At 52.0% G+C, this 25,873-nt stretch overlaps 3 protein-coding genes across 11 annotated transcripts in view; 1 reads left to right on the top strand and 2 right to left on the bottom strand.

The window, feature by feature from the left end:
- Positions 1-3,686: 3,686 nt before the first annotated feature.
- LOC133077620 (dipeptidase 2-like) lies at positions 3,687-8,400 on the bottom strand. The gene is given in 13 exon segments (XM_061172424.1): positions 3,687-3,718; positions 3,721-3,943; positions 4,044-4,179; positions 4,828-4,903; positions 5,572-5,656; positions 6,023-6,144; positions 6,147-6,198; positions 6,319-6,388; positions 6,690-6,831; positions 7,055-7,184; positions 7,489-7,615; positions 7,909-8,021; positions 8,266-8,400. Coding segments are annotated over 13 exon segments (1,443 nt in total).
- A 1,208-nt stretch (positions 8,401-9,608) lies between these two features.
- On the bottom strand, positions 9,609-21,704 carry DDX28 (DEAD-box helicase 28). Of its 5 annotated transcripts, none has more exons than XM_061174384.1 (4): positions 19,933-21,704; positions 15,593-15,974; positions 12,936-13,220; positions 9,609-10,508 (listed from the first exon to the last, which is right to left on the bottom strand). In XM_061174384.1, exon 1 carries the CDS (start codon positions 21,692-21,694, stop codon positions 20,048-20,050), a length of 1,647 nt encoding a protein of 548 aa, XP_061030367.1. In that variant the 5' UTR covers positions 21,695-21,704; the 3' UTR covers positions 9,609-10,508; positions 12,936-13,220; positions 15,593-15,974; positions 19,933-20,047. The 5 variants fall into 5 exon arrangements, with proteins under 5 accessions (XP_061030367.1, XP_061030366.1, XP_061030365.1 ...); XM_061174383.1 differs by having other exon boundaries at positions 9,609-10,505; XM_061174382.1 differs by having other exon boundaries at positions 9,609-10,505; positions 15,687-15,974.
- A 57-nt stretch (positions 21,705-21,761) lies between these two features.
- Positions 21,762-25,873, top strand: part of DUS2 (dihydrouridine synthase 2) — a 43,674-nt gene continuing 39,562 nt past the window's right edge. For 3 of the 5 annotated variants that reach the window (XM_061172938.1, XM_061172940.1, XM_061172936.1), the window contains exons 1-2: positions 21,762-21,842; positions 23,697-23,773. Coding sequence is in view for 1 of the 5 variants with exons in the window: in XM_061172937.1 (XP_061028920.1) it covers positions 22,076-22,114 (39 nt within the window). In the remaining 4 variants the exon portion in view is untranslated. Of the gene's footprint in view, positions 21,851-22,032; positions 22,115-23,696; positions 23,774-25,873 lie in introns of all 5 variants that reach the window. The other 2 variants (XM_061172937.1, XM_061172939.1) reach the window with 2 other exon arrangements.

The raw sequence follows: 25,873 nt of genomic DNA, 5'->3' as shown, positions 1-25,873 counted from the left end.
TTGGGCTGCGATGCCAGCTTGCAGGATCTTAGTTCCCCAACCAGGGACTGAACCCAGGCCCCCTGAACTGGAGGCACAGGGTCCGAACCACTGGACCACCGGGGAATTCCCAGCAGAGATTTTTTTCTTTCTTTTCTTTCTTTTTTTAATACAAGTTTTAATTAATTGATCAATTAATTAATTTATTTATTTTTGGTTGCGTTGGGTCTTCGTTGCCGCGCGTGGGCTTTCTGTAGTTGCGGCGAGCAGGGACTACTCTTCGTTGCGGTGCACGGGCTTCTCACTGCAGTGGCTTCTCTTGTCGCGGAGCACGGGCTCTATGCGCGCGGGCTTCAGAAGTTGTGGCGCACGGGCTTAGTTGCTCCGCGGCATGTGGGATCTTCCCGGACCAGGGAGCAAACCCGTGTCCCCTGCATTGGCAGGCGGATTCTTGTTTTGTTTAAACATCTTTATTGGAGTATAATTGCTTTACAATGGTGTGTTAGTTTCTGCTGTATAACAAAGTGAATCAGCTATATGCATACGTATATCCCCATATCCCCTCCCTCTTGCGTCTCCCTCCCACCCTCCTGATCCCACTCCTCTAGGTGGTCGCAAGGCACTGAGCTGATCTCCCTGCGCTATGCAGCTGCTTCCCACTAGCTAGCTATTTTACATTTGGTATTGTATATATGTCAATGCTACTCTCTTACTTCGTCCCAGCTTACCCTTCCCCCTCCCCATGTCCTCAAGTCCATTCTCTACGTCTGCGTCTTTATTCCTGCCCTGCCCCTAGGTTCATCAGAACCATTTTATTTTTTTAGATTCCATATATATGTGTTAGCATGCGGTATTTGTTTTTCTCTTTCTGACTTACTTCACTCTGTGTGACAGACTCTAGGTCTATCCACCTCACTACAAATAACTCAGTTTCGTTTCTTTTTATGGCTGAGTAATATTCCATTGTATATATGTGCCACATCTTCTTTATCTATTCGTCTGTCGATGGACACTTAGGTTGCTTCCATGTCCTGGCTATTGTAAACAGTGCTGGCAGGTGGATTCTGAACCACTGCGCCACCAGGGAAGTCCCCAGAGGTTATTTCTTAAGGGAGGCCCTCCTCAACCGCCATCAGTCTCTTCCCTGCTGACATAGACTCCCACAGCCTTACGTAACTGCTCCTTCATAGCACCATACACAGTTTTAATTTCACACATATTTGTAAGTTCCCTTTCTATAACCCTCTGTTCTATTGAACCTTTCCCTCCTGCCTCATCATTTTATCTCTAGTGCCTACCAGTGCTTGGCATATCTTAGGGGCTCAGTAAGCATCTGTTGAATAAATAATTGGAGACAGAGGACAAGGCTTAGGAGGGAAGATCAAGGCTTTGTTTTCTACATGTTGAGTAGAAGATGCCCTTAAGACATCCGAGTGGGGCTGTGTTTCGAGCAGTTGGTGTGAGGTTGGGATGCCTTTGGAGATGATCATGGCCAATATTTTAAACCATGGGAGTGAATAAATTTGTGAGGGAGGATGTGTGAAATTAGAAGGGAAGAGGGCCCACGACTAAGGAGCAACCTCAACATGTGAGGGGAGGAGGTGAAACCAGCAAAAGAGACTGAAAAGCAGGGGTAGAGAGGAAAACTGGGAGAGTGTGCGGTCGACGAACCCAGGGAGGAGAGAGATCAAGGAAGAGGGGAGGCTCAACCATGCCATGTGCTGCTAGCAAAACAAGATTGAGGACAGGCCAGTGTCTCATAGATTGAGCAACTTCGAGGTAATTGGTGACTTTAATCAGAGCAGTTTTGGGAGAGTGGCAGAGGGGGAGGCCAGGCCGGCGTAGGCTGAGGAGTAAAAAGTTAGTACCTCTGAGAAGAGCATCCTTGGCAAGCTTTGTAGTTTTTAGAGGGGACCATGTTTGCTTAGAATAAATAAGTTAACAGTTATCTCTGGGACATGGGATTTTGATTTTCTTCGTTTTACTCCTGTTGCTCTACCTTCAAAATATTTTTAGAATGTGACCACTTCTCACCACCTCCCCTACTATCTCTCCGTCCTGAGCCACCATCATCTCTGACATCGGTGACTGAAGAGCGTTCTAACTGATCTGCCTGTGTCTACCGTGGCCCCCACAGTCTGTTTTTCATACAGCAGTCACCGTGATCATGGGGAATGTGATCAGTCATGCCACTCCTCTCCTTAAAACCCTTCACTGGCTCCTATCGTGAAGAGCTAACAAAGCCCGCAGAGCGTCCTACAGGGCCATTCGGGGTCTGACCACTGTGTCCTATCTGCTTACTGCTCTCCATCCATTGTGTATCTGACTTCCATTACTCTCTTCTCCTTTCTGTGCCGCAACCACAGTGGGCTCCTTACTGTTCTTCTAACACACCAGACAAGCTCCTGCCCCAGGGTCTTTGCACTGGCCCTTTCCCCTCCTGTGCACTCTTCCACTAGATACCAACTTGGCTAACTCAAATCTCTGCTCAGATGTCATCTTCTCATTGAAGCTTATCTGGGCTTCTCTATTTAACATTTTAACCTATGGGGATGAGGTGGGGGGGAAATGGGTGAAGGTGGTCAGAGGATACAAACTTCCAGTTACAAGACCAATACATTCTGGGATGTAATGTACAGCATGGCAACTATGGTTAACAATACTGTATTGTATCTTTTTTCTTTTTAAATTTTATTTATGTATTTATTTGTTTATTTTTGGCTGTGTTGGGTCTTCGTTGCTGCACGTGGGCTTTCTCTAGTTGCGGTGAGCGGGGGCTCCTCTTCGTTGCGGCGCGCAGGCTTCTCATTGTGGTGGCTTCTCTTGTTGCGGAGCACCGGCTCTAGGCGCGCGGGCTTCAGTAGTTGCGGCACGTGGGCTCAGTAGTTGTGGCACGTGGGCTCTAGAGCGCAGGCTCAGTAGTTGTGGCGCACGGGCTTAGTTGCTCCGCGGCATGTTGGATCTTTCCGGACTAGGGCTCGAACCCGTGTCCCCTGCATTGGCAGGTGGATTCTTAACCACTGCGCCACCAGGGAAGCCCTACGTCTCATTATTAACTCAATGTATTAACTCAATCTTGGCTATAATTAGTGCAGTTGCTATTATCATTAATGAACTGGGGGAAGATGGGGTGGTTGTCTAAGTAGCCTGAACCGATTAGAGAGGAAGTCCCTGAGGAACAGGGGAGGAGGTGTGCCCACATCCAGAGCAGTCTAGCCATTGGAGGTCCATGGCCCATTAAGTAGCCTGAGATTCTGGGCTCTGTGCAAATAGGTACAAAGATCATTTGTGATCTAGGCATGTTCTCTTCTTGGGCATCTGAACCAGAATTCCCTGAAAGATCCCCAGGTGGTACTCAGTGGGTCAGGATGTGGATTGAGGTGAGCTACACAGAGGGAACCGAGTAAGGTCCACCCTCCCGCAGCCAGAGCCACCCACTGTCTTCTTCCAGTGCTGAGCCAAGCCACCTGGGTTTCCTCAGGCCACTGCCAACAGGTCTTCCTTGAGTATCCGGTGTCTAAACTGCAGGGTCCCCCACCAAACCCCAGTATTGGGAGCCTGCACCACAGACCCCACCACGGAGAAGGACACTCGTGCTGATTCCATTTCTAAAACATTTATTTTCAGGAAATGTTTGTGCTCGCATGCAAGGAAACTTTGTGGGGTATCTGTGGCTGCCAAAGTGACATCTGGCAGGATTAACTGGATCACCAGAGCCAAACAATGAGGACTGGGAAGCAGCAATAACTGTGAGGCCTGGGCCCATGTGGGGGCAAGATTTTGAGAATGACCACTTAGGTGACAAAATGGGATTCCCACGAACCGCAGCTCTGGTTAGTTTCTGGTCTGGAGCCAGATCCTCTCTCTGATGCAGACGTGGGAGGACGGAGCGGCAAGAGCTGCCCAGCTGCTCATCTGGAAACTCATCCTCCAAGGGACTCTGTCCCTCGTTCTCCTCCCGTACCTGGAGGCGGCAGTCAGCGGGCAGCACCTCTCACAGCACCCCCACGTACACCTGCTCAGACCACCTGCTCAGAGCTACTCTTTTGCCCAGCCCAGCATACCTGTTCCACCTGTCTGAAGACCCGCCGCACGTTTCCTCGAAGCACACCCCAGAGCTCTTCCTCACTCTAGCCATGCCTCAGTAACTCCTCTATCAGTACCGGGTATATGGACACGTCCTCCAGCCCCTGTGGGAACCTGTGTGGCCGCCAGCCAGCCAGCTATTGGGCCTCAGACCTGTTCCCTGGTCCTGAGTCAGAACCAAAGCCCTATGTGTCCACGGTCCACTGAACCCCAGCCCTGGTCAGATATGGAAAATGGAGACTTGGAGAGAGTAAATGATTCACTCCTGCTCTTCATCCTTCAGGGGAAGGCCCCAAAAGCGCCTCGACTATTCGTCAAAAGTCATTGAATTGTACTGTTGAGATCTATGCCTTTCACTGAATGCAATTTTTGTCTCCATTCATAAAGAGAAGAAAAGCTTTTTAAGAACTGGGTTGACCCCCCTGCATGCACAGACCCAGCTGCAGGCAGAGAAGATGGTCAGCCCAGCCCAGACCTTGCTAAGAGTCTGCTCAGAGGCCGTGGGTCTGCTGGCACTGGATGGGCGCAGATGCTGGGCAGATGAGCTCTGTGTGGTGTTTTAGACAAATATGATGACCTAGAGTAGGGCCAAACAGACAGGAGAGCCCAGGAAGCAGACCCTGGGAGAGGGGAGATACCAGTTGGGCCAGCACACCTGAGGCTATGGTCAAGGCCATGAGGACCACAGTGTGGTGGGCACGGTGGCTGTGAAAGCCCCACTGCTGCCCAGCCAACCGAGACAAGCCACGGGGAAGCACTCACCGGCCAGCCCCGTCATAATCTCCGCCAATCCCGACGAACTTGCATCCAATGACTGCCCTGATGTGGTCGAAGTGATCTGAAGAATGGGAAGTCAGCAGTGTGGGGCTTCCAGGGCAGGGGTGGGGGTGATGACTGGCCTCTGTTGATTCCCCTTTTTGCAGCCTGTAGGCCAAACAGGCCAGTTCCTTCATGGCCTGGCACCGAGAGTACCAACTAGAGGGCCCTGAGGTTTGATGTGAAGTGATCCCAGCTGGCTCTAAACTGGACTTCAGATTTGGAGTGGACCCCAGAGCCCCCTGTTTGGGCCATTTCCCACCCAAGATTCACCCTGCCTCCCAGTCTCCTTGAGAACCTGTGGGGGCTCCTTTCCCCGGGTGTGGAGGATGAGAGAGGAACAAGAGTACAACTGATGAAGACCCCAGAGACCTAAGGAGCTGTCCAGTCCCTTGGCCAGAGGTAGGGGCAGTGCGCTTTAGGAGCCCCCGCAGAGGCACAGATGGGCAGCACCCGGGCTCTGTGTCTGACAGCCTCCCTGATACCCATCAGTATCGCAGTTTTGATTTCGTGGCTCCAGTTCCACATGGCACCAAGGTGCTGTGTACCGTCCATTACTGGGTTTTTGGGAGCTGTACCTATTGCCAACAGGTGGGTCAAACCACTGGGGCTCTTCTGAAGTCCTCCCCAAATTTGGACCCAGCTTCAGCTCCAAATCAGAGTTTTCAGAGAGCCCAGGGTGAGGCTCACCTGCCACGGTAGGCACGTTGGCTAACGGGTTGCACTGCAGCACCCGCACGGACAAGGACACCATCACGATGCCACCGTTCTTCTTCTGCAGGGGCGGACCGGTGGACAGTCAGCTTGGCCCCCAGCACAGCCACCTGCCTGTTCACTCTCTCGGCCCCTGTGAGGAAGGTGTTGAGGTCAGAGTCGTCTCCTCTCTGGGTTTGTGTGAATGGAGGAGCCGCAGCCCTGGTCTGGGTGGTGTCTTGGCCCTGGGTCTCCGGGTTTGGAGGAGTATCTTACCACCTAGACCCCCACCTAGGGCTCAAGAGTTCAGGGGCTGTGGACCGTGGGTTTTGGGGGCAGAAGATATTTAACCTGGGGTTTGAGGAAATTGAGGGAGAAGAGGCTCAGGTTCAAGGGCTCCTGGTTTGAACCTCTTGCTTTAGGTTTGAGGGCCAGGGCAGTCTCTCACCAGAAGCTGCAGGATATCATCAGGAACATTCCGAGTGTTCTTGCACACACCCCGGGCAGCTGAGTGGGAGAAGATGACAGGTGCCTGTGACACGTCTAGGGCTCGCCGTGCCACAGCATCGAGACATGGGACAAGTCCACCATCATGCCCAGGCGGTTCATTTCTGCCACCACCTTCTGCAGGGACAGGATGGGGAGAGGGCATCAGGGCTGCATTTATCCTGTGTGCATTTATCTGTAGGGAACAGGCGGGGCTGTACATTCATGTGGGGCAGGGTATGGAACCCGGGTCCTTACCTCGCCAAAGCCGGTCAGCCGACTGACATTGCTGTAGAAGGGGTGGATACCCTTTGCTGAGCTCTGTGCCCTGCAGGATGGCCAGGAGGCAGTCTGACTGGTGGCCATGACTTGGCTACAAGAGCCTAGAAAGAGGTTCTGTCGAACCGTCTACACCTGCAACTCCCTGGTGCAAGAGGAGGGACCCAAACTGGGCTGTGCCTGGCAGTAGGAGGGCCCTTCTGGGGATTCAGTCTTGTTCTGCAAACCTCCATTCCCCTCCCCACCCCAGGTTCAGGGCCGGATCCCAGGGGTAAACTTGCTTTGGGCCCCAGCGTGATCTTGGGCAGATCCCTGCCTCACTAGGCCCTTACCACCTGCACTGCTCTCACCAGGGCGTGTTGCAGGTGTGGGTGAGTGTCACGTAGCGCACACCCAGCGCATAGAAGGTACGCAAGATGGAGAGGCTACTGTCCAGTGAGTGGCCGCCCTCCACACCAATGAGGCAAGCCAACTTCCGGGTATTGTTGAGAGCTGGGGGCAGGTAGGTCAGATGATCATTTTCAGAGGCAGGGGTAGCTTACTGAAGTCCCTAACACCTACCACCACCAGTCTGTTAACCTTTTTTTTTTTTTTTTTTGGCCGTGCCGCGCAGCATGAGGGCTCTTAGTTCCCCCACCGGGGATCAAACCCGAGCGCCCTGCAGTGGAAGCGTGGAGTCTTAACCTCTGGACTACCAGGGAAGTCCCCTGTCTACCTTTAACTGAGGTCACAAGCTCCAGCTCAGAATAGGAGGCACACATGAGGCGGATGAGGTCAATTTGCTCCAGGGGGAGGCGCACAGCATCCCGTTCGTGGGTCTGGCATGGGACGTAGGCTGACCAGAACTGAGGGAAGGCCAGGGCTTAGTTTGGGCTTTGGAACTCCTTGGGCTTCTCATAGCCTCCTCAGCTGGCACAGCACTCACTGTGCCCAGAAGTCACATGTAATGCGTTGCTTTTTCTGTGGTACTTGGATGCCTGTCAGGTTGGGTCACTGTGACCCCTGTAGCCCCCAGCATCCATGGCATGGCACTTGCTAGGTCACTATGGTAACTTAGTTCCAATGTGACTAACCTGTGGTCTCTGAGGCCCCCAAACTGCCCCACATTCCCCAGCAGCCATGGTGGCACCTTGTGTGTCCCTTTGGTACCTGGGCACCCACGAGACCGTCTTTCAGCCTGTCCAAGCTGGTCTGGCCATGGCTAAAATTGCACAGATTAACATCCTGTAGCCCATTGTGGTAAAACTGCCTCAGGACCAGGGGCATGTCGTTGTGGCTGGAGGGAGGTCAAGGCAAATGGGTGGGCTCCTTAGGTTTTGGGATCAGGCAGGACACATTGCCTGGCCTGGGCCAGCCTGGGGGTCCCCCACCTCACACTGTCACACAGACTATACTAGGAGCAGCTGAGGCCTGGGCTGAGGGGTTCCCACCAGGGAGGGGATGACAGAGAAGGGGAAGGGCATCCATAGATGATGGAGAGGACATCCAGGGGTGGTGTGAGGGAGCCTCCCCACTAGCTCTGCATGCTCCGGACCTCCTCCCCTGCCCAGGGCCAGGCTAGGCCCCCACCGGCCCCCACCAGCCCGCACACACTGCAGCCACCCGTCCACAAGCGGAAAGTCCCGCATCAGGGCCCGCGTGCGCTCCCGCGGACTTGGGGTGCTGGAGGTGCCCGGCGTGGTCTGGACGCGGGTTACCGGCCGCAGCAGCAGACACAGCAGGAGCAGCAGACACAGCAGAGGTCACTGGCTGAGTGCGCGGGGACCTTCGAGGCCCCCGGGCCGCAAGCTGCGCAGGGCCAGGCAGGTGGGCAGAGGCGGGTCTGAGAGGGGCGGGCGATGGGGTTCTGCCCGTCGACACAGGCCACCCAGCGGCGCGGCCTCGCGAGGGGGGCGGGGTGAGAGAGGGGATACAGAGTCACAGGACCCTGCGACCCGTGTGCGGAGAGCCGCGATCCGCGAAGCCCGGCGGCCACAGGGCGGCACTGCCCTCCCGCCCGCTGCTCAGAGGCAGCTCCCGCGGGCTAAGCTGGCCTCTGCTGAGAGCCCGCTCGCCTCCCATCGCGGCTTCCCTCCGCCCCTGCCCCTCTTCCCACTCCCACTGCTCCGAGGGGGCGCCCTAGGTTGCTCTCCCCTGCCTCTAACCTTCCTGTCCAAGCTGGGGTGCTTCTCTCAGAGGGCCACCTTCAGCCCGAGGCCTCCCGGGAGCACACCTCGTCCCCATCTGCCTGCAGCCAGCCCCGCCCACTCCGAGGGCTGCGTGCGAGTGTCTGTGCGGCCACAAGTGCTCTGGGCTCCCGGTTTCCTGGTACTGGGCCATGTGGGCTGGTGTGGGGGAAGAGAGAGTTTCTGGAAATGGGGGGTAACCTTGTGAGCTCTGGATTCAGGAAGGGGCCCTCTGCCCCCGACCTTCTCTCTCCACCTACTTGATTCCCCAACCTGCATGACCATTCTCTGGGGACTTCAACCAGCACCTGGGAACTATCAGGAACCTCCCCCACTTCTGTCAGCCAGCCTCAGGAAAGAGCGCCCTCAGGAGTTGCTACACCTCCCCAGGACCTGAATAGAGGGACTTTTGGGATGTGAACTGAACAACCTTCTGGGGAGAGTCAACGACCCTTTTACTCAACAGAGCAGGAACCCAGTCAGTAGGCTATTTGAGTGGAAGGAAATGAAGTCATTTCCATGGCAGCAGAGCCCCCATCGCAGCAACCTTCCTCCCAGAGCTGCTGGCTGACCTTCTGGCCAGGATCCCTCCTACCTCAGCGTGGAAGGCCCGGCCTCGTGGAGAAGTATAGGTTCTGAGGAAAGACCTGGCACCTGGGTTCTGCGGCTACACTTGCCTTATCTCGTGGCCCTTGTGGCTCTAGCTTTCCCAGAAACCTCAAGGGCTAAGTGCCTGTGCTTGCTCAGAGGCCGCAGGCCATTCCCCATTTCCAGCCTCAGGCCCTCCCCCTAGCTGCCTCCTTTGGGGACCCCCTCCCCCCAACACACACACATACACACACGCGCACACACACACACACACACACACATAGAGGGGATGTGCCTTCTCACAGAAGCTCAACCACAGATGCTTTAGGGACTGTGCCCAAACTCCTTCATCCCCAGCCTCTCAAGTTTTTGCTCTGATCCCTGGCACCCCCTGGAGCTGTTCCACCTTTGGAACCTTTCCTGGGTAGCAGGAGTGCCTAGCACAGGGGTAGTGACCTAAGTCTGAGCACTGGCGACCCTAGAAATCTGTTACAGAAAAACATTTTATTGAGCAGGAAGGGACCCCACTGGGGACAGAAAGGGCTGGGAATAAAGGAGCATGTGAACCTCGGGGCAGGGTGCGTGCTGCTTGACTCTCCATCCTGTTCTTGCTTCAGGGAGCAGGTCTTCCTGGGTCCCTCTATCCTGCCTCCTGAGACCCCAGGCAGGAGGCTCTTTGGGAAGCCACAGATTGCTGCTTTCAGTTTCAAAAAACCCAGCTCCCCCCTGGTTTGTGGTGGTGGCCGCTGACAATGGCTCAGGGCAGGAGCCCATGTGGTAGACTGCTAAGGCTTCTCTGCACCCTGTCTCTGCTCCTGCATCCTCCTCGGCTCGGCCCCTGAGGATTGAGCGGAGGAACATCACGTTTTCTTCCAGGCCAGCTTCAGCCCTGGGATGTTCAGGGCAGACTCTCATTTCAAACCTCAGTTTCTGAGGCTCCTTGCTTATGGCCATTTAGTGTGGAAGGAGGCTCCTGGCTGAGGAAGGCTCAAACAGAACGACGTAGGTTCTAATCTGTGGCAGTTGGCAGTTGGGGGACGGGGTGGGTCACTGCAGGAAGAGGCATTCGCTGCCTTAGGCAGTTAAACCGTTGCCCTCTCTTCAGAATGGCTCAGCCAGCAAGATTCTGTGGGGTCCACCTCCTGGCACCATGCTGCAATCGCCGGATTTTGGGTCTGGGGCAACCCAGGTCTTCGTCCGACTCTTCCAGAGCGCGCTTTCTCTTGGGAGCACGTCTGGGGACTGGCTTCTCTGCTTCCACCTTTGCTGGCGTGGCCAAAGGAACATCCCCGTAGGCCCGGTAGCCACCAACCAGGCAGTATGTCTCCCCATGCCAGCCCAACTGCGTTTCTCCACACCCTCGGTAGAGGACATGGTAGTGACCAGGGGTAGGAGGAGAGACGGGAGCCACTGCTGCTGCAAAGAAAATCAGAACTGATCAGTCACTTCTGCTGTACACAGTCTCCTGCCAGAATTTCCCTCTCTCATGTCTCTCCCAGTTTCTGGCTGAAGACCTTTAATCTACTTGACATCCAAAACACAGCCTTGGCCCATCACCTCTATGAGTCCCTAGAGAAGGGACACTGGCTGCAAAAGCAATTCCTAGAGCCTACGGCCGCAGTACATGAGGAAGTCTCTTCACCGTTTCCAGGGAAAACAGTAGAACCTGAAAGTAGTTGCAATCATGATCCTCTCCATCTCTCCCTTCCACAACAGAGAAAACATTTCTTGCACTCTGTCACTTTTGAGGCTTTAATGGAAATGTCTTTCAAGTTTTGGATAAAAATAATCTAATATAAGTTGGTTAAGAACCCCTCCCACCTTGGCAACCCCTCTTGGGCCCCATTTATACTGCCTGCTTCAACCACACTGAACTCTAGCCCTCTGATACTTTTATCTAGATTAGAACAAGGCCAAATACTGAGGCAGAGTGATCAGGAGACTCAGAACCGGGTTCTGGGTACCAAGTCTAGGCTCACATCAACCCAGCCTCCTGGGACACCATCTCCTCAGCCCTCCAGTCTCATTAGCACTTCAACACCCCCCTTGGTTCTTCCGGTCTTCCCATCAATATGGCACCACCCTCTCCCTTAGTACTCAGCAGCTCAGGATGGGATGTGTCTGAGGGCACCGATATAGATGTCTACATGAGAGCACAGAGGTGCCTGGGTTTGAAGGTGTGTTTGAAGAGTGGCCCTCTTCTTCAAACTGCTCCATTTACCATTTGCCAACAAAAATGCACTTGTCTTTTGCTAAGAGGCCAATCAGGAAAGGGTCTGAATGGAAGCATCCTGTAGCCCAAAGGGGAAGGCTACATTTAGAAAGATCAGAACCATCCTGCACACTTGTCCAGGGATGACCTTTCACTTGTCCTCAACAGTGAGCACTGTGGGTCCCTGAAGGTGTCCCAGGTCACTGGTATTACTTACAGCTGGGAAAGTGCTCAGGTGTATGTGGTGGGCAAGCCCCACAGGAACATGTGGCAGCCAGGGGAGTTTGTGTGTACACCATGAATCCTGTACAGATGCCCGGTCTCAGTGTACCTGCTGCACTGCCCTCCCAGGGAACAGAGGACAGGTTAGAGTAAATATAGAAGATCTGGTCAGACATTCTCTCTCAGACAACCAAAGAGATTGGTATCTGTTGGAGAACTGGCAGGGAAGTTTCTCTGAGGGCAGCACGTTGGCCTAGTTACCCTTACCCAGTGAGGTCATATAAGGAACTTGTGACTTGAGAGGCAGGCTTTAGGAGGAGGGGCAGTTTTGTGGAGGAGAGTAGGGTGGAGGCAGAGGTACTCTGCCTGGCCCCTCACACCTGGGCCTCCCCACCCATGCCCTAGTCTAGTAGACACCCCACGTGGGGCGTGCCGGTGGGCTGGCACAGCCCCAGGGGCCCCAGGAGGGCAAGAGAGACCCACATTCTGAGATTGGCTTGAGAGGCAAGACTAACGTCAGAGACAGCTAGGTTGTATGGCACTGACCCTAAGAGGCAGAGATTTGTGTGGACTGGGGAATCAGGGAAGGCTCCTTGGCTGTGGGCCTGAAGGACAAGTGAGATTTGGACCCATGGGGAACAGAGGGAAGACATTCCAGATTGGAAGAATAAAAGCAAAGACACACTCTCCTCGACCTTGTCCTGCCCCAAATATAAATTCATAGAACCCTCACATTTTCACAACTGAGGACTGAGGAAAACCAAGAGGTTAAGGGGCCTACCCAGTGTTACACAGGTAGAGGAGAGGTGTTCTGCTCAATGGTTAGGTTCATGTTGGGGCTCCGGATTTACAGCTGATAGGAATGTGAGGACAAGCTCATGCCATTTCAAACATTTCCAAGTGATACTTAGAGAGATGTTAAAGGTGCAAAATGAGGGTGCTGAATGACCTCACAAAGTGAGAATGGTGGGCCCATTTTCATATGAAATTCAAAACAAGTTCATGACCAAAGGACATAATACAAAATGACAACATAATCATTACACTCCCCTCTGCCCTAGAAGTAAAAATTATAATCCTCTCTCTCTCCACCATGAAAGGTTGAGATAAAGGCTCAGCAGCAGCCCCCGTGAAACACATGGTCAACACTGTGAAGAGGTGTCACTAAGACGATTTGGTCCGACTCAGAGAAGGAAAGAGACAACTCAGCCCTTAGCCTGATCAGGCCCACAGGAAGGAACCACATTGGGGACAGCCTTTGAGAGTGTGGCAATGAGAGAGAACCTTCTTTAGGAGGGGACTCCCTGTTGCTGACCTTGAAAAAGCAAAGAAGGGACATTCGTTTACTGGGGCTGTTGCAGAGGGGATGTGCCCAGAGGTTGGGCCACCCTGCTTGAGAATCAAAGCACCTTCTAGTCCTAAACTGCTTGAATGCTGCAATCGCCAGATTTTGGGTCTGGGGCAACCCAGGTCTTCGTCCGACTCTTCCGGAGCGCGCTTTCTCTTGGGTGCACGTCTGGGGACTGGCTTCTCTGTTTCCACCTTTTCTGGCGTGGCCAAAGGAACATCCCCGTTGGCCCGGTAGCCACCAACCAGGCAGTATGTCTTCCCATGCCAGCCCAACTGCGTTTCTCCACACCCTCGGTAGAGGACATGGTAGTGACCAGGGGTAGGAGGAGAGACGGGAGCCACTGCTGCTGCAAAGAAAATCAGAACTGATCAGTCACTTCTGCTGTACACAGTCTCCTGCCAGAATTTCCCTCTCTCATGTCTCTCCCAGTTTCTGGCTGAAGACCTTTAATCTACTTGACATCCAAAACACAGCCTTGGCCCATCACCTCTATGAGTCCCTAGAGAAGGGACACTGGCTGCAAAAGCAATTCCTAGAGCCTACGGCTGCAGCACATGAGGAAGTCTCTTCACCGTTTCCAGGGAAAACAGTAGAACCCGAAAGTAATTGCAATCATGATCCTCTCCATCTCTCCCTTCCACAACAGAGAAAACATTTCTTGCACTCTGTCACTTTTGAGGCTTTAATGGAAATGTCTTTCAAGTTTTGGATAAAAATAATCTAATATAAGTTGGTTAAGAACCCCTCCCACCTTGGCAACCCCTCTTGGGCCCCATTTATACTGCCTGTTTCAACCACACTGAACTCTAGCCCTCTGATACTTTTATCTAGATTAGAACAAGGCCAAATACTCAGGCAGAGTGATCAGGAGACTCAGAGCCGCGTTCTGGGTACCAGTCTAGGATCACATAAACCCAGCCTCCTGGGACACCATCTCCTCAGCCCTCCAGTCTCATTAGCACTTCAACACCCCCCTTGGTTCCTCCGGTCTTCCCATCAATATGACACCACCCTCTCCCCTAGTACTCAGCAGCTCAGGATGGGATGTGTCTGAGGGCACCGATATAGATGTCTACATGACAGCACAGAGGTGCCTGGGTTTGCAGGTGTGTTTCAAGAGTGGCCCTCTTCCTCAAACTTCTCCATTTACTATTTGCCAACAAAAATGCACTTGTCTTTTGCTAAGAGGCCAATCAGAAAGGGTCTGAATGGAAGCATCCTGTAGGCCAAAGGGGAAGGCTACATTTCTAAAGATCAGAACCATCCTGCACACTTGTCCAGGGATGACCTTTCACTTGTCCTCAGCAGTGAGCACTGTGGGTCCCTGAAGGTGTCCCAGGTCACTGGTATTACTTACAGCTGGGAAAGTGCTCAGGTGTATGTGGTGGGCAAGCCCCACAGGAACATGTGCCAGCCAGGGGAGGTTGTGTGTACACCATGCCTCTTGTAGAGATGCCCCGTCTTGGTGTACCTGCCGCACTGCCCACCCATGGAACAGAGCACATGTTAGAGTAAATATAGAGGATCCGGTCACACATTCTCTTTCAGACAACCAAAGATATTGGTAACTGGTGGAGAACTGGCAGGGAAGTTTCTCTGAGGGCAGCACGTTGGCACAGTTACCCTGCCATGGAAACTGTGAGAAGGCCTATGAGGTCATCACTACCCAGTGAGGTCATAATAAGGAACCTGTGACTTGAGGGGCAGGCTTCAGGAGGAGGGGCAGTTTTGTGGAGGAGAGTAGGGTGGAGGCAGAGGTACTCTGCCTGGCCCCTCACACCTGCGCCTCCCCACCCATGCCCTAGTCTAGTAGACACCCCACGTGGGGCGTGCCGGTGGGCTGGCACAGCCCCAGGGGCCCCAGGAGGGCAAGAGAGACCCACATTCTGAGATTGGCTTGAGAGGCAAGACTAACGTCAGAGACAGCTAGGTTGTATGGCACTGACCCTAAGAGGCAGAGATTTGTGTGGACTGGGGAATCAGGGAAGGCTCCTTGGCTGTGGGCCTGAAGGACAAGTGAGATTTGGACCCATGGGGAACAGAGGGAAGACATTCCAGATTGGAAGAATAAAAGCAAAGACACACTCTCCTCGACCTTGTCCTGCCCCAAATATAAATTCATAGAACCCTCACATTTTCACAACTGAGGACTGAGGAAAACCAAGAGGTTAAGGGGCCTACCCAGTGTTACACAGGTAGAGGAGAGGTGTTCTGCTCAATGGTTAGGTTCATGTTGGGGCTCCGGATTTACAGCTGATAGGAATGTGAGGACAAGCTCATGCCATTTCAAACATTTCCAAGTGATACTTAGAGAGATGTTAAAGGTGCAAAATGAGGGTGCTGAATGACCTCACAAAGTGAGAATGGTGGGCCCATTTTCATATGAAATTCAAAACAAGTTCATGACCAAAGGACATAATACAAAATGACAACATAATCATTACACTCCCCTCTGCCCTAGAAGTAAAAATTATAATCCTCTCTCTCTCCACCATGAAAGGTTGAGATAAAGGCTCAGCAGCAGCCCCCGTGAAACACATGGTCAACACTGTGAAGAGGTGTCACTAAGACGATTTGGTCCGACTCAGAGAAGGAAAGAGACAACTCAGCCCTTAGCCTGATCAGGCCCACAGGAAGGAACCACATTGGGGACAGCCTTTGAGAGTGTGGCAATGAGAGAGAACCTTCTTTAGGAGGGGACTCCCTGTTGCTGACCTTGAAAAAGCAAAGAAGGGACATTCGTTTACTGGGGCTGTTGCAGAGGGGATGTGCCCAGAGGTTGGGCCACCCTGCTTGAGAATCAAAGCACCTTCTAGTCCTAAACTGCTTGAATGCTGCAATCGCCAGATTTTGGGTCTGGGGCAACCCAGGTCTTCGTCCGACTCTTCCGGAGCGCGCTTTCTCTTGGGTGCACGTCTGGGGACTGGCTTCTCTGTTTCCACCTTTTCTGGCATGGCCAAAGGAACATCCCCGTTGGCCCGGTAGCCACCAACCAGGCAGTATGTCTTCCCATGCCAGCCCAACTGCGTTTCTCCACACCCTCGGTAGAGGACATGGTAGTGACCAGGGGTAGGAGGAGAGACGGGAGCCACTGCTGCTGCAAAGAAAATCAGAACTGATCAGTCACTTCTGCTGTACACAGTCTCCTGCCAGAATTTCCCTCTCTCATGTCTCTCCCAGTTTCTGGCTGAAGACCTTTAATCTACTTGACATCCAAAACACAGCCTTGGCCCATCACCTCTATGAGTCCCTAGAGAAGGGACACTGGCTGCAAAAGCAATTCCTAGAGCCTACGGCTGCAGCACATGAGGAAGTCTCTTCACCGTTTCCAGGGAAAACAGTAGAACCCGAAAGTAATTGCAATCATGATCCTCTCCATCTCTCCCTTCCACAACAGAGAAAACATTTCTTGCACTCTGTCACTTTTGAGGCTTTAATGGAAATGTCTTTCAAGTTTTGGATAAAAATAATCTAATATAAGTTGGTTAAGAACCCCTCCCACCTTGGCAACCCCTCTTGGGCCCCATTTATACTGCCTGTTTCAACCACACTGAACTCTAGCCCTCTGATACTTTTATCTAGATTAGAACAAGGCCAAATACTCAGGCAGAGTGATCAGGAGACTCAGAGCCGCGTTCTGGGTACCAGTCTAGGATCACATAAACCCAGCCTCCTGGGACACCATCTCCTCAGCCCTCCAGTCTCATTAGCACTTCAACACCCCCCTTGGTTCCTCCGGTCTTCCCATCAATATGACACCACCCTCTCCCCTAGTACTCAGCAGCTCAGGATGGGATGTGTCTGAGGGCACCGATATAGATGTCTACATGACAGCACAGAGGTGCCTGGGTTTGCAGGTGTGTTTCAAGAGTGGCCCTCTTCCTCAAACTTCTCCATTTACTATTTGCCAACAAAAATGCACTTGTCTTTTGCTAAGAGGCCAATCAGAAAGGGTCTGAATGGAAGCATCCTGTAGGCCAAAGGGGAAGGCTACATTTCTAAAGATCAGAACCATCCTGCACACTTGTCCAGGGATGACCTTTCACTTGTCCTCAGCAGTGAGCACTGTGGGTCCCTGAAGGTGTCCCAGGTCACTGGTATTACTTACAGCTGGGAAAGTGCTCAGGTGTATGTGGTGGGCAAGCCCCACAGGAACATGTGCCAGCCAGGGGAGGTTGTGTGTACACCATGCCTCATGTAGAGATGCCCCGTCTTGGTGTACCTGCCGCACTGCCCACCCATGGAACAGAGCACATGTTAGAGTAAATATAGAGGATCCGGTCACACATTCTCTTTCAGACAACCAAAGATATTGGTAACTGGTGGAGAACTGGCAGGGAAGTTTCTCTGAGGGCAGCACGTTGGCACAGTTACCCTGCCATGGAAACTGTGAGAAGGCCTATGAGGTCATCACTACCCAGTGAGGTCATAATAAGGAACCTGTGACTTGAGGGGCAGGCTTCAGGAGGAGGGGCAGTTTTGTGGAGGAGAGTAGGGTGGAGGCAGAGGTACTCTGCCTGGCCCCTCACACCTGCGCCTCCCCACCCATGCCCTAGTCTAGTAGACACCCCACGTGGGGCGTGCCGGTGGGCTGGCACAGCCCCAGGGGCCCCAGGAGGGCAAGAGAGACCCACATTCTGAGATTGGCTTGAGAGGCAAGATTAACGTCAGAGACAGCTAGGTTGTATGGCACTGACCCTAAGAGGCAGAGATTTGTGTGGACTGGGGAATCAGGGAAGGCTCCTTGGCAGTGGGCCTGAAGGACAAGTGAGATTTGGACCCATGGGGAACAGAGGGAAGACATTCCAGATTGGAAGAATAAAAGCAAAGACACACTCTCCTCGACCTTGTCCTGCCCCAAATATAAATTCATAGAACCCTCACATTTTCACAACTGAGGACTGAGGAAAACCAAGAGGTTAAGGGGCCTACCCAGTGTTACACAGGTAGTGGAGAGGTGTTCTGCTCAATGGTTAGGTTCATGTTGGGGCTCACGGATTTACAGCTGATAGGAATGTGAGGACAAGCTCATGCCATTTCAAACATTTCCAAGTGATACTGAGAGAGATGTTAAAGGTGCAAAATGAGGGTGCTGAATGACCACACAAAGTGGGAATGGTGGGCCCATTTTCATATGAAATTCAAAACAAGTTCATGACCAAAGGACATAATACAAAATGACAACATAATCATTACACTCCCCTCTGCCCTAGATGTCAAAATCATTATAATCCTCTCTCTCTCCACCATGAAAGGATGAGATAAAGGCTCAGCAGCAGCCCCCGTGAAACACATGGTCAACACCGTGAAGAGGTGTCACTAAGACGATTTGGTCCGACTCAGAGAAGGAAAGAGACAACTCTGCCCTTAGCCTGATCAGACCCAGAGGAAGGAACCACATTGGGGGCAGCCTTTGAGAGTGTGGCAATGAGAGAGAACCTTCTTTAGGAGGGGACTCCCTGTTGCCGACCTTGAAAAAGCAAAGAAGGGACATTCGTTTACTGGGGCTGTTGCAGAGGGGATGTGCCCAGGAGGTAGAGACTGCTTGGACTATTGTTTTAGAGGTTGGGCCACCCTGGTTGAGAACCACAGCACCTTGTATTCCTAAACTGCTTGAATCAGCGGGTGCACGTTAGGACAGACGAAGTCAGGCCTCATTGGAGCAGACTGCCTTTGGGAGTGGTAGAAGGTAAAATGTGAAGGGGAATGCTCTGGAGGAGCTTTGTCATGGCAAGTGGGCCAGCATGAGACCATTCAGATTCTCCAAGTCTCCAGAGAATACTTGGCTGGGAGCATCCCTCTGATGTGGTGCGGGGACTCCTACCTTAACAGGACCTGGCTGGGCATCTGGGGGAGGCAGAATAAATGGTTTATTAACTTAAGAGAGCGAGAGACTCACCTGGGGGGTTCCACAAAACCACTTAAAAAGACTTGTACCTGGATTCTTGAGCCAACCCTCAGAAAACTTATCTAGATCTGGAGTAGGGCTCAGGAAGCTGCACTTTTAATAAGCTTCCTGGGCAGTCCCACCATAGTGGTCCATGGATAGAGTGACCAAATTATTGTGTATTCTCGGTTGCTTTTGGGAGTCAAAGTGGGCAATGTTGAAAACTACAGCAGGCATACGTATAAACAGGGAATATTCAAGGCAAACAGAGGTGTATAGTTATTCTATGCATGAATCAGATTTGAGAAAAGCTAGCCTGGTGGTTAAAGAACACAACCCTTGGGACAGACAGACCAGATTCTGTCCTACTTACTTGTGTGATTTTGACCAAGTTCTTTTATCCTTCTGTTTCTTCATATGGAAAACAGCTATGGCTGTACATTTAGCACAATATTCTCTTTTGGCAAAGGTTGCTCTGGGTCCATTTGTGTTCTCTGCAACTTAATCCTTTCCGGTGTGCAAGCATTTTTAAGTTGTTTGGTGAAGTATTACATTTGACTTTCAACTGTTCATTACTTTGGGCAAAGCTTATATAATGCTGCAGAGACTAGAACCTATGCAGAGATAGTGAGAGGATGTTATAAGCTTATTCTGCCGGTTTATAAAAAAGTTTAACCTTTTCTCCTCTTCCTCCGCCTGCCACCAAGAGATGAGAAAGAAGGCAGAGCCTGGAAATGCACACCAAGCAATACTTCTGTGTCAGTTTGCCTTTTATTCCTCTGCCAGTACTTCCCAGAGAGATTTCACCAAAAGTGCCTAAGCTTGCCATGGCCATTGTTGTGAAGAAAATTTCTCTCTATTGCTAGTCACATCCCCTTTTCCTTCTCCTGGGCGCTTAATGGATGTTTGGGGGCAGGAAATAAAATTTAAACTAAAACATCAATTGAAAGAGCCTTCGTCCTAAGTGTGGTAGTTTGAAGTGTGAATCTTCTCAGTCTAGTGAATTCTGCCCCAGTGGAAGCTGTTATTAAGGGACACCCATGGAAACATCGCTTATTGTTAGAAACCATGACATAATACAGAGCCAAGATCGACTTTATTCTTCATGTGAAAGACTACAGAGAGCCATGCTCAGTAGTTCACCCTCCAGTGTTGGCCAGCAGCTTACCTTTTGAAGCCAGACAGCAGCCCGGGCCGTCAGAAGGTGACTAGGCAGCCCAGAGCACCCTACTGACAAGTGTGCTCACCCATCCAGCACAGAGGGAAAGGTCCCTGTGGTGGCATCATATATAAGCCTGCTGCAATAAGGTTTGCTGGTGCAAAGGCTCTCTCACTGAGGAGGACCCTAGTCCTGGAAGGCTTCTCCTCCGGCGAGCTGCCAGCTCAATCTTCTGAACCAGGCTCACGTCCCAGGGATGGGTCACAAAGCTGACGACGGTGCCTGGCACCTCGCTCCCCACCCGGCCCACCCTCCCTGCTCTGTGGATGTAGTCTTGCAGGGTGAGAGGGAAATCATAATTGATGACTAGCTCCACCTGGGTGCTGTCCAGGCCCCGAGAGGCGATGTCTGTGCAGAGAAGTATGTCTCGGGAGCCCTTCTGGAAGGACTGGAAGATGCCTGCCCTCATTGAGGCTGGCATCTGTCCCTGCAGTCTTAAGTGTTGGATTTTGTGGTCATCCAGAATATACCCCAGCCAGTTCACAGTGCTGGAGCAATTACAGAACACCAGAACAGTTCCTGCGGGGCCAGTCCTATATGCTCTGTCATGCTGCTTGAGGATCTGCACCAACCCAGTCACCTTCTCTGTTCCCTTCAGCCTCATGAATGTCTGTCTGACATGAGGCATGATGCAGTGGAGCTTGTCACTGGTAACGGTAGTTAGAGAGTCTAAGCTGGCAACTTTACTCAGCAGCTGGCCTACACCTTCGGGAAATGTGGCCCCCACCAGCACTAACTGAGCTTTGGGATTGAAGGGGTCTTTTAAGTCAGCTGGGCCTTCTGCTATATGGCTCCCCTCCAAGATGTAATCCACCAGTTCCAGGAAGCTTTCATCCAACAGCGTGTCTGCCTCATCCAACACCAAGAAGGACAGCTGCTCCAGGCTGATCAGTTGAGTTTTCAGGGCCTTCCACAGAGCCCCCGGAGTGGCCACTAGTATATCTGCTGGAGGTTGTTTGGACAGTTGCAGCCTGATCCTACTCATGCCATGGCCTCCCCCTAACTCCCGCACCTGGAGGCCCAAGGAGCTGCCCAAGGGCTGGGCCACGGCCCGCACCTGTTCGGCTAATTCTCGAGAAGGCACAAGAACCAGGCCTCGAGGAGCAGGGATACGACAGGGGTCCAGGCTTGGCTGGCCCAAGAGCCGTTGAAGGAGAGGTAGCATGTAGCCGAGGGTTTTGCCACTGCCCGTTTCTGCGGCGCAGAGGATGTGGCGGCCGCGAAGGAGTGGGGGAATGGTACTCGACTGCACGGTTGTGGGCCGAACAACTTCGGGAGCAGTCTCTCGTAGTGCGCTCAGAACGCGGAGCTCCAGACCCAGATCGGTGAAGCTGCCCTTGGGCGAGAGGTTCCGCAGCGCCGGAGCCTCATGTTGCGCGCGCTCGATGGAGAAATGGTCCCCGTGGGCGCGCCGATTCCTCCAGCCGCGCGAAGCGAGTGGCGCGGGCTCCCAAGGGCCCAGCGTGAGGCGTGCCGGCTGGTTCAACTCCGGTCGCCGCGCTGAGATCAGCAGCGGCCCAGGTCGCACCAGCACCGGCCGCGGGGGGCTCCGCTGCCCGCTCTGCCGCTCTTCCTGCCGCCGCTGTAGAGCCCGCGGGATGCGCACCACGGGCAGGGGCTCGTTGCGACCGCGGACCATCAGGTCCCGGCGAGGCGCCAGAAGCAACCGAGCCGCGAGCGACAACAGCCGCAGCCGCCGTGCTAGAGCCATATTCCCCTTGCTGCGGGAGAGGCGCACGACAGTGACGTCACGGGCGCGCCAAGGCCTCGCGGACGGTGGCTGGCGCGGCTCAGTAAGGCCCGCGGAATTGGCGAACTGTGTGGAAGGAGCGGGATCTGTAGAGCTCAGCAGCGGCGAGGTCTGTAGGTCCGAACAGGGGATGGTGACTCCAGGCCCCGGCCAACCTTGGGGAAGGGTGCGCGGTGGAGGCAGGACCGGGGTCCGGCGATAGGCGGCGATGGGGCCCTGGCATTTACGAAACAGGAGGGCGGAGGGCTTCTGGCGATCCGATGTCCGATCCCTGCAATGCTCTTTTGTCGCCCTCACAGCTCCTGTCATGGCTTGGCCAGTTCGGGTCTCCCCCTGTAACTTATGAGGGTGCGGCGATGTTTTCCCAGATGTGGTCCCCGTGTAAGGTCTTTTAATACAAGTATTTATTGAGAGTCTGAGTGAATGGTCAGGCCTGGGGGCCGAGACCAGGAGTCCGGAGTCGTAGATCCAGGCTCACCCTTCCCTTAGAGCTCCCCAGAGAGCTGAGGGCCCCGAGGGCAAGCTGATGGCCTTCAGCGTATCTTCTCTTCAGTCAAGAGAACTCATCTCTTGGTACTTTTCGCCTTTCTTTTCAGCTGAGGTTCATTCTCCCCTCCCTTGTCACCCTTTCCAACTTCTCATCCTGAACCCACTGCTTTCTTGGCTAGTTCACCTCCACCGGCTTTCCAGTCAGATACCTCAATTCCGTAAATAGCAGCGAGGAGGGTCCTGCTACAGGTTTGTGGCTTGTCTCACAAAGCCATGGTCAGGCAGGATATTTTACTTGAATTCAGTTGTTCAGGTTGCCAAAAAGCCTTACACTACTGGTACTTCTTGAACGGATCCCGAAAATGGGTGTCAGATCATTTCTGTAATTTCCAGTGCCTGGGGTAGGAGATAAGGTAAATGTGGATTAACCACCTAGGAGGTTCTTAACATCTGGAGAAGGAGTTTTACTTTCATCAGATACCGTTATAGAGATAAATACTATTAAATTTCAGATAGCATTTTGATACACGATAGACTTTCTGGAGAGTTACCTGTTAAGCCAGCAGAGGAGAGAGTTTTGAGTACTCACGGGTGAACAGAGTCATTGGCTAGAGCAGTGGCTCTTGAGTGAGGGTGATTTTGCCCTCACCCTTCCCCCAGGACGTTTGACAATGGCTGGAGACATTTTTCTTTGTCACATCCGGGGGGGGGGGGTGCTGCAGGCATCTAGGGGGTAGAGGCCAGGATGCTACTACATATCGTACAAGGCATAGGACAGCCCTCCCCACCACCCCAAAAGAATTATCTGTCAATAGTGTGCTGTGGAGAAACCTTGGATAGAGGCTGAGGACTGAAGAGAGGCTGAGGTTGTCACATGTACTCTCACTTCAGGTAGTCAGTCACATTTGCCAGACTCTTGTGTGGCCCTGCCCCTTTCCCAGAATCTGTAGCAGCCACACTGATGCCATTGCTTGTCATGTCCTTGGGATGAGAAAACCTTGGGGGCTCCTGAAAGTCATAAACACAGGAAGGAGTGATTTAGGAGGGTGACGTGGGAGAAGAGAACTTTAGGAAGAACAAAACTGTCCTCATGTGTTTGGGAAATGTGCCAGATGGAAAAGAGATGAGGTGTGCCATGGGGTGTACCATTCCAGAAGGCAGACTGGGACTGATGCGTGACAGGGAGTCAGATTCTGAATTTGATATAGACAGCTGTAGCAACTAGAAATGCCTAGATCTGTCTAGAGAGTGCTGGGTTTTCTGTCACTGCAGAGTTCATGTATAGGCTGATGACCACTGATTGGTGATATGATAGAGGGGAGTTGATATAAAGGCTGCTCTAAGATATTGTGATTCTACACTACTTTTACGATTCTTTCCCAGAACTCGGAGCTCCTTGTTCGTTAGCTGAAGAGCTCCTTGGATGTCTGCTCTGACATGTTTCATCCATTTACATGTGCCACTCATTTTTCAGGTACAAAACAAAGAATCGCTTTGCACAAAGCCAGAAGGGATACATTGAAAGAATTATCAGAAAAGAATAATACATAGGTATGTATTTGCATTGACTTTCTCCAAATATTTGAGACAGGGTAGCTGGTTAGTGGCTGCTTTCTCATGCTCGAGCCCTTACAATGTGATCACCTCAGAATGTCATAGGGATTGGAGCCTGTCTGAGCCTGTCTGTCTCTGCCCATGGCCCCTAGTTTCTTCTTGTCATTGCTTTAGATACTGTGTAAGGCCCTTCTCTTTTCCTCCTGCTCACAGCAGACATTGAGTAACCTCTAGTTATTACTGAGATGCATATTTCACAGTATAGTACTTTAGAAATGAGAAAGGTTTACTTATTGTGGAAACAAATGTAGGCTCCTGGGAGTGTTAGTGTCACTTGGTAATGTTTTTCCCAGGGCTGCCATGGTAACTGACGTTGCCTGGTTACTCCCTAAGTTTTGAAAAGAATTCTTCCTTGGATCTCAGGTGATAGTGGTACATTCCTTCATTCATTTATTCATTCAGTAAATATTTTCTGAGCACCATGTATGTGCCAGGTACTTTTCATATGGACAGTGGACAAAACAGACAAAATTCCTGCCCTGGTGAACTGTATAGTCTGATTTAATTGGCTTGGGGTGAGGCCTGGCCATTGGTAGTTTTTAAAATCTCTCCAGATGATTCTAATGTACAGCTAGATTTGAGAATCACAGTTGTAAATGAAGCACTTTGGGAATTGCAAAGGCATTGCAGAAGTAAAAAGTGGCTGTTGGTATTCCTTCACTATTCCTGCATTTTCCTGCCTGCATCAGGACTGTTGTACAAGTGCTGATCATTTTCTTTTCAGCCCTTTTCGCTGTTTGCCTAGACCCTTTATCCCTCTTTCTAACCTAACACCCTACCTCCTTCTTGTCTTTCAATCTCCAGTCCATCATCTGTTTGGGATTTATCCTAAACTTGGTGGGAAGCCATTGCAGGGTATAAACAGAGAAGTGGTGTTAGCAGAGATGCCTTTTTCAGACACCATACTGGCTATTGTAAGAGAACAGATAGGAGGGGGCAGGAGTAGATTTGGGGAGACTCATTAGGAGACTGGCTTTGTGCACAGTGGTGGCCTTGGAGATGGAGTAAAGCAGGCAGGTTAGAGTCATATTTGGAAGGTTAGTGATGGCTTGGAGGTGACTAGGAGTTAGTGATGAATTGGATGTGGGGATTGTGGGTTAAGGATGTGTAATTGGGTAAATGGAGGTGCTACTTACTGAAATGGGAAAAATTTTCTCCCCACATATTGGCCTGATAAACACCTTCTCACCCTTTAGACCTTGAATCAGAGATTCTTTCTTTTTTTATTTTATTATATTTTATTTTATTTGGGCTGCGATGCCAGCTTGCAGGATCTTAGTTCCCCAACCAGGGACTGAACCCAGGCCCCCTGAACTGGAGGCACAGGGTCCGAACCACTGGACCACCGGGGAATTCCCAGCAGAGATTTTTTTCTTTCTTTTCTTTCTTTTTTTAATACAAGTTTTAATTAATTGATCAATTAATTAATTTATTTATTTTTGGTTGCGTTGGGTCTTCGTTGCCGCGCGTGGGCTTTCTGTAGTTGCGGCGAGCAGGGACTACTCTTCGTTGCGGTGCACGGGCTTCTCACTGCAGTGGCTTCTCTTGTCGCGGAGCACGGGCTCTATGCGCGCGGGCTTCAGAAGTTGTGGCGCACGGGCTTAGTTGCTCCGCGGCATGTGGGATCTTCCCGGACCAGGGAGCAAACCCGTGTCCCCTGCATTGGCAGGCGGATTCTTGTTTTGTTTAAACATCTTTATTGGAGTATAATTGCTTTACAATGGTGTGTTAGTTTCTGCTGTATAACAAAGTGAATCAGCTATATGCATACGTATATCCCCATATCCCCTCCCTCTTGCGTCTCCCTCCCACCCTCCTGATCCCACTCCTCTAGGTGGTCGCAAGGCACTGAGCTGATCTCCCTGCGCTATGCAGCTGCTTCCCACTAGCTAGCTATTTTACATTTGGTATTGTATATATGTCAATGCTACTCTCTTACTTCGTCCCAGCTTACCCTTCCCCCTCCCCATGTCCTCAAGTCCATTCTCTACGTCTGCGTCTTTATTCCTGCCCTGCCCCTAGGTTCATCAGAACCAT

Source organism: Eubalaena glacialis, chromosome 18 (genome assembly GCF_028564815.1).
Source record: "Eubalaena glacialis isolate mEubGla1 chromosome 18, mEubGla1.1.hap2.+ XY, whole genome shotgun sequence".
NCBI classification, from domain to species: Eukaryota; Metazoa; Chordata; class Mammalia; order Artiodactyla; family Balaenidae; genus Eubalaena; species Eubalaena glacialis.
The sequence above is the reverse complement of the archived record's forward strand: the minus strand, read 5'-3'. Positions and strand labels throughout refer to the sequence as shown.

What these genes read in the sequence shown, in the direction of transcription:
- DDX28 (XM_061174384.1), bottom strand. Translation starts at nt 21,694, where the DNA reads ATGGCTCTAGCACGGCGGCTGCGGCTGTTGTCGCTCGCGGCTCGGTTG.